The sequence below is a fragment of the Palaemon carinicauda genome, chromosome 21 (genome assembly GCF_036898095.1).
Source record: "Palaemon carinicauda isolate YSFRI2023 chromosome 21, ASM3689809v2, whole genome shotgun sequence".
NCBI lineage: Eukaryota > Metazoa > Arthropoda > Malacostraca > Decapoda > Palaemonidae > Palaemon > Palaemon carinicauda.
In genome coordinates this window covers 116660625-116668612 of record NC_090745.1, presented here as the reverse complement: position 1 = coordinate 116668612, position 7988 = coordinate 116660625, and the positions used below count along the sequence as shown (strand labels likewise).

General features: G+C 35.6%; 1 protein-coding gene across 1 annotated transcript; it reads left to right on the top strand.

Moving 5' to 3' along the window:
* The first annotated feature begins 576 nt into the window (after nucleotides 1–576).
* On the top strand, nucleotides 577–7615 carry LOC137614757 (uncharacterized). Its single transcript, XM_068344428.1, has 3 exons — nucleotides 577–697; nucleotides 3543–3614; nucleotides 6289–7615. Exon 3 carries the CDS (start codon nucleotides 6289–6291, stop codon nucleotides 7225–7227), a length of 939 nt encoding a protein of 312 aa, XP_068200529.1. The 5' UTR covers nucleotides 577–697; nucleotides 3543–3614; the 3' UTR covers nucleotides 7228–7615.
* The last annotated feature ends 373 nt before the right edge of the window (nucleotides 7616–7988 follow it).

The following is a 7988-nucleotide window of genomic DNA, read 5'->3' as shown; positions in this document are numbered from 1 at the left end:
GGAGGAGATGATGATATGTGTGTATGCATGTAGCCTAGACTTGTATGTGCAGTACGTATCTAAATGAATTATAAACCACATCAGGAAAACCAATATCAAAATATAAATTATATGTTTATATGAATATGTATTTGTAAAAATGAACTTGTAAACTGTATATTTTCTTAATAAAAGTAAAAAAAAAAATCGTATAACTTGTTTTTAACAATGATCTTTTCTTATTTGGAAAGGATGTCATCAATAGGACCTTTCGGTTCTAATGGCTTAAATACACGTTCAAAATCAAAACGTCCTACACACGCTCAAATTTTGCATCAAAATTTTGATGCAAAATTTTGACGATTTTTTTGAACGTGTATGGGCCCCTTGACAGAGAGAGAGAGAGAGAGAGAGAGAGAGAGAGAGAGAGAGAGAGAGACCCAACGGCAATAACAATTCAAATCACCCAATCACCATGAAAACAGCTCCTCTACTTGACGAACAATCACAACGGTTGTTTATGTATGAAACAGAACCAGCGTCAACAAACCGCCAGAATCGAGTGTAGGTAGTGAAGGCGCTCATTAACCCTGAATTCCAGATTTCCAGTTGTTAGTGTTAGTGAAACTTCATATCCTGTAGGAAGTCGGCAACTCCAAGGAGGAGAGGAACGTTATATTGTGTCCAGGGATTTATTTCAATGTTTAGCGGCTTTCAGGTTTGTCTTGATAAATATTTTATTTTATATTACTAATGTTCTTCTTATAATGGTTATTTTCGTTGGGTTATTAATGAAATATTGTAGTGTTCAGGGATTTATTTCAATGTTTAGCGGCTTTTAGGTTTGTGTCTTGTTAAGTTTGCTATTTATTTTACTCCTTTTCTTCCTTATGACGGTTATTTTCGTTGGGTTATTGATGAAATATTGTAGTGTTCAGGGATTTATTTCAATAACGGATTTCAGGTTTTTCTTAGGTTTTCTATTTATTTTACTCATTTTTACCTTTTAATGGTTATTTTTATTTGGTTATTAATGCAATATTGTAGCAAGTGATTTATTTCAAAGTTTAGCGGCTTTTAGGTTTGTCTTGTTTTGTTGAAGTTTTCTATTTTATTTCACTCCTTTTTTTCCTTATGGTTATTTTTATTGGGTTATTAATGCAATGTGTTCAGTGATTTATTTTAATGTTTAGCGACTTTTAGGTTTTTCTTAAGTTTTCAATTTATTTTACTCATTTTTACCTTATAATGGTTATTTTTATTTGGTTATTAATGCAATATTGTAGTGTTAAGTGATTTATTTCAAAGTTTAGCGGCTTTTAGGTTTGTTTTGTTGAAGTTTTCTATTTTATTTCTCTCCTTTTCTTCCTTATGATGGTTATTTTTATTGGGTTATTAATGCAATATTGTGTTCAGTGATTTATTTTAATGTTTAGCGGCTTTTAGGTTTGTGTGTCTTAATTTTCCTATTTTATTTAACTATTTTTCGTACTTATGATGGTTATTTTTATTGGGTTATTAATGCAATATTGTGTTCAGTGATTTATTTCAATGTTTAGCGGCTTTTAGGTTTGTCTTATTTTGTTACATTTTCTATTGTTATTTTTCTACTAGTTATGGACACCCACCATACTTTTTTTTTTTTTTTTAACTTTTATTTAAGATAACAAAATACAATATCTACATTTTGCCAATAAGTTATTGAACATTAGAATTCCTTTGTAAAAAGTTCATTTTTTCCTTATACAAAATTGACGCAAACCATCTCACAATTTAATCTTCCTCATTTTCAGTAAGCTTCTGCAAATGGCTTATCCATATGCAATACACAATTACAAATTAGAATAGGTTGTTTTGCTGTGAGCGAGCAGACAAAAATCTCCCATCACCAATTCGCGTTGGCCAGCGTGTTGATGAAAACTGGGCCCCCCCCCAAAAAAAATCCCTGACATTAGGAAAGACAAGTCTGCGGCCTATGTCCAGCAGTTAACTAGAAATGGTGCACTTGTTGTTGTTGTTGTTGTATCGAGATTACCTTAAAACACGAGGATTTATAATGTGTTATAAAGTTTTATGTTTATATAAGCATTTAGGTTAAGGTTCGAGTTCATTCTTTATCTAATATATATAACCTTGAACACTATCTCATAGTTAATAACTATACAACCTTAACTGAATTAAGAAAACCTTGTGAATAAAAGCCGTTATTACATGCTCTTTAGATTACTAACATCTCTTGTGCAACTCTTCTGTTTATCCAGGTTCATTTTAGTGAGTTTTTCCTTTCCAGGTGTATTTATCATTTATTATATCATTTATTATTATATATTGTGTATTTTAAAGCATTTAGCATTCACGATATAAAAAAATGTGCCAGATCCCATTCGAGGGGAGACTATTTACAGATCTTATCAAGAGGGTATCATCAATCCTATAGGCCATTTCTTTTAGCGATGCATATTTGCACCGACTCGCGGTGGTGCCCTTTTAGCTCGGAAAAGTTTCCTGATCGCTGATTGGTTAGAATTATCTTGTCCAACCAATCAGCGATCCGGAAACCTTTCCGAGCTGAAAGGGCACCGCTGCGAGTCTGTGCAAATATGCATCGCTAAAAGAAATGGACTATAGTGTGTGGTATTAAAGTTGTGGCCTATTGGCTACGTATCTGCCTGATGATCGCCAGACTGGGGTTCGATTCCCGGTTTAACGCGTTAGTTCTTTTAGTGGATACAACTCCACCATCCTTGTGAGCTAAGGATGGGGAATTTGGGTAGAGCCTGTAGGTCTACCTGCTGAGCCACCAGGAGTCATTGCCTGGCCCTCCCTTGTCCTAGCTTGGTCGCTGAGCATGTGTATATATGGTCAGCCTGTAGGGCATTGTTCTGCTTTCTAGGGAAATGTCACTGTCCTTTGTCTCAGCCATTCATGAGCAGCCTTTAAACTTTTAAATAGAAAATGACGTGCTGTAAATGACTTAACTTTTCCCTGTGTAACGTTATATAAAGTTTCGTTCAAATCTTGGCCCTGGGACATTTTGTTCCTGAAGCATGGGTCTGAAAAGGTTGGAAAGTTCTCTAGCATTTTTATACTAAACCTCTGGTAAATTTTATCAATCAAATGTTCAAATCTGATCAAACTATGGACCCAGGGGCCACCTTCGGACTTTAATATGGGTTCAGTTTTAATCTTGGAAGTTGGTTAAATTTTCTTTTAAAGAAAAATCTAGAAAACAATGGGGGTACAGCTTGTTAAATATGTAATAACTGTTATATACCAGGATTTCCTCTTTCCATATATAAATTTTTGGATTTGATTACTTATATAATTACGTGAAAATACAATTATTTTTCAGGCTTTGCTGATTTACTTGTTGCTATTTTGGTCAGAATCGACATACATCTATTATTCTATGTTAAATCTCTGCATTAGGTTAAAAATGACATAACAAATTTGTAAGATTTAATTATTCTTTAAAACTACCGTGTTCATTTAAATTGTTAATTTTTTTTCAGTTTTTCATTGCTTTGACATATTCGACGAGACTAATTTATTCTACTTTTCAGGTATTGAAGATTTCTGCTTCTTGAGGACATTTCCTTACTGAGGACATCCAATTTGGACACCACATACTGAAGGTAAGATAATCTTTGGTTGTACTGGGTACAATTTATAATGTAATATGACCTTCGCTCATGCCCACACTGAAAACCCCATTCTTGTTATAATTACCAGCTAAGGATACTATAAGTATCAAGACAAGAGCAAAATGGGTTTGATTATATTAATTCTAAAAGCTATCTCATCATCATCATCTACACCTATTGATTTAAAGGCCTCTTGTTAGATTTCGCCTGTAGTCTCTATCTTAAGCTTTTGAGTCAATACTTATCCACTCACCATTGCTTGCTTCACGCTTCATAGTCCTCAACCATGTAGGCCTGGGTCTTCCAACTCTTCTAGTGCCTTGTGGAGCACAGTTGAAAGTTTCTCCACTAGCCATTGCTTGCTTCACGCCTCATAGTCCTCAACCATGTAGGCCTGGGTCTTCCAACTCTTCTAGTGCCTTGTGGAGCACAGTTGAAAGTTTCGCCACTCACCATTGCTTGCTTCACGCTTCATAGTCTTCAACCATGTAGGCCTGGGCCTTCCAACATTTCTAGTGCCTTGAGCACAGTTGAAAGTTTGGTGAACTAATCTCTCTTGAGGAGTGCAAAGAACATGCGCAAACCATCTCCATCTACCCTTCACCATGATCTCATCCACATATGGCAGTCAATTAATCTCTCAGTTTCATTGCCAGCCCTGTTCTGCCATTTAACACCCAATATTTTTCTGGTCTTTATTCTCGAATCTATGATTTATAAACTTGTTATATGTTTGGATGTCTATGCCATATTCGTTAAGGCATGCGATAGCCTGTTTATATTGGCAGATATAATTATATTGAAAAGGAACGTGGGCTCAAGAAAGATGACAGTTTTGGGATAATTGTATTGGTAGCCATATCACAAAACTTGTGTATTTCGAATTTTATCAAATGTATCGAAATCCGTAATAAACCTGAAACAGCAACAAAATATTATACGTACAGAGAAATTTTAAATAGATCCTTGCAAAGGCATAGTGTATAGTGAAAATAGTTATGTACCAGACTATATGCGAATTGCCTTCACGAGATTACGTTTAATGTCCCACGACCTAAGAATAGAGACGGGAAGGTGGAGTAGAACTCCAAGGGAGTTGCGAGTGTGTAATTGTGATTCACAGACAGTACAGAATGAAGTGCATGTCCTAATTGAATGTACAAGGTCACGATTGAAGAGGCAGAAATTTAGTAATCTTAATTATATGTTTGGAGAAGAAAACCACGTAATTGACCTGTGCCAGTATATATTTGAAGTATTAAAGATTTATAATTAAATATTTGTTTTGTTTTGGTGTTGATGTATGAGGGGTTTATTGTGATGGTTTATTAATACTTATATTTCTTTATGGAAGAAATATTTTAATTTTTCTGGACAAAATATTTTATAATGTAATGGGGAAGATGTATATTTGTTACAGAATAAAACCCACTATTTTGTGGAAACTAAATATAAATATTGTACTACAATGTATATAAAGTTTTGTCAATAAAGAATAAATAAATAAATATGAGACAGTGAAGACAACACATTGAACATAGAAAGTATTCGCTGGTTACAAATCTTTAAATAAGGAAATATAATAACCGTTAATCTTTAGAATATATACCCATGCGATGTCTGTATCTGAACCAGAACTCTGTAAAGTAATGTTTATAAGCGATAAGTCTTTTGATATTGATATTACAGTTATGGTAATTGAAAATGTAAGGTAGCATCTTACAATTTTCAAGACTTTCTAGTGGAAATACTCATGTCATGTGCTGTGATATTGCGAATTCTATTGAAACTACATAGAATATGCAGTGTCTTTCAGAGTTTAATTTCAAATACCGAAGTGAAAAAGTTTTTGTCCAAAAGATTAAAATGCCTTGCCAAATCGCTTTACTGGAAGAAAATTGCAATATATGGCCATTTCCTTATGTTTGGTCCTTAGCAATGGATTCCGCAGAATATGGCCAAATTTTAAGAGAAAAATGAAATTGGCCCTAAAAAAAAAGTCCATCAGTAGACAGTTTGCTTAAACATTAAAATTCTCTTCGCTTTCAACAGATGTCTGTGGACATTTCCTTGTGTTGTTTGGTCCTTAGCAATGGATTCCGCACAATATGGCCCAATTTTAAGAGAGAAATGAAATTGGCCCTAAAAAAAAAGTCCATCGGCAGACAGTTTGCTTAGAAATTAAAATTCTCTTCGCTTTCAACAGATGTCTGTGGACATTTCCTTGTGTTGTTTGGTCCTTAGCAATGGATTCCGCACAATATGGCCCAATTTTAAGAGAAAAATGAAATTGGCCCTAAAAAAAAAGTCCATCGGCAGACAGTTTGCTTAGAAATTAAAATTCTCTTCGCTTTCAACAGATGTCTGTGGACATTTCCTTGTGTTGTTTGGTCCTTAACAATAGATTCCGCACAATATGGCCGAATTTTAAGAGACAAATGGAGTTGGCCCTAAAAAAAAGTCAATCAGCAGACAGTTTGCTTAAAAATTAAAATTCTCTTCGCTTTCAACAGATGTCTGTGGACATTTCCTTGTGTTATTTGGTCCTTAGCAATGGATTCCGCACAATATGGCCGATTTTTAAGAGAAAAATGAAATTGGCCCTAAAATAAGTCCATCGGCAGACAGTTTGCTTAAAAATTAAAATTCTCTTCGCTTTCAACAGATGTCTGTGGACAACGTTTTATTCGACCGTTTGAGCAACCACTCTTTCACCACCTACCTGCGGGCGATGCGCCTCTCGCTGGTGAAGTTCTCGAGGATTCACAACCCCGGCATATTCAAACGGCAGGTGGCCAACGCTCACGAAACTTACCTGCCCATCAGCCTAACTTGGGGCGACAATCAAAACGTCAGCGTCAACGATATATTCGCCACCGATTACACGGATGATTACGGCACCTACGACGCAGCCTCCAAGCTTCACAAGCCGAAGGTGTTCCTCATTTTCGGGTCGCAAGGTTCCGGGAAATCAGCTTTGGCCTATTACCTTCATTGTCAGTGGGCGTTAGAAGCCAAAGAAGTGAAAAACATCAACGATTTCGACATGGCCTTTGTTTTCGAAGCTGACAAGGTTAAAAGTTGCAGGGATCTGCCTGATATAACCTCGGTGGTCAATTTTTCTTTCTTTCCCAAAGACACGACGGAGGAAGAAGCCAAAAGGCAATTGTTAGACTCGAAAGTCCTCTGGATAGTGGACGGGTTGGACAGAGCTCCCTCGATTGCCAGAGAAGTCGTCAGAGCTTGGATGCTGGTGTGTCCTCGTTCCCAATTCGTCATCACCAGCCGCTGGACTGGGATGCAGCGCATGAACGAGCTGTTTAATCAGCTGCAGTACTCGGTCCAAACTGTCACCATGAGGATCAGGCCGCTCTCTGGGGACACTTGGAAACAGATGATCCCGAAAATCGTTGCAGCTAACACTCGGCGGGAGGAAATCATCGAAGAGCTGAGTTCGACTCTCATAGCTAGGCTCGACGAGAGCATCTCCTCCTTGAATGCAATATATCCGTACGGTATTGCCTTGTTCGTTAAAGGCTGGCTGGAACTTAAATACGGGTATCTCGAGGGGGAAAAACTGTCCCACAAGGTGTTGCCCATTTAGGTGGTTATCAAAGAGTTTCTAGGAGCTATACAATAGGCAGGTAGGGACTCTGTATTGCTTCTTGCATTCATAATGTATAAATTCCAGCTACCGCTGAAGAATTTTTAGTTATAAATGACTTCTTTGGTGGTGTTCTTTCATTTTTGTGGTGATTAGGCACTGAATGTATTCATTATTATTGCATTATCACTAACAATGTGTTGTATTGTTATCTATAATTATCGTTGTTTTAAATACCAATCTGGTTTTACTTTATCATAAGTATCTACCACTATGGTTTATTTTTAGTATTTTAGGAAAGTTATTTTTCATTGAATTTCCAAGTACAGTTGCTTAGCCTTTGTTAATGAAGTTATATAACTTATTTCTTTATATCTGTACTGGAAGAACTGCAATTAACTATAAAACAAGTTTGTTTGTATACTGTAGTATACACTAGTAAAGTGATTGTTAAAGTGCTTTGATCAATGTTAACTATTGTTTTAATATTTTTACTATTACGTACTATTAAGCTAGTTTACTAATCTAGATAGTTTACTTTGGCTTCAGTTTTGATGTAATGTTTAAAGACTTATTTTGTAGAGAAATCTTTGATAATAAATATACATTAGTACACTACCAGATAGAAATGGGTTATTTAAATTTGTGTACCTGATTTAGATTAGAATTCTCTTGCTTGAGGGTAAACTCGGACACACTATTCTATCTCGCTTCTCTTCCTTTTGTTTTGTTAAAGTTTTCATAGTTTATATAGGAAATAT

Excerpts from the sequence above, each read along its gene's own strand:
- LOC137614757 (XM_068344428.1), top strand. The coding sequence starts at position 6,289 with ATGTCTGTGGACAACGTTTTATTCGACCGTTTGAGCAACCACTCTTTC.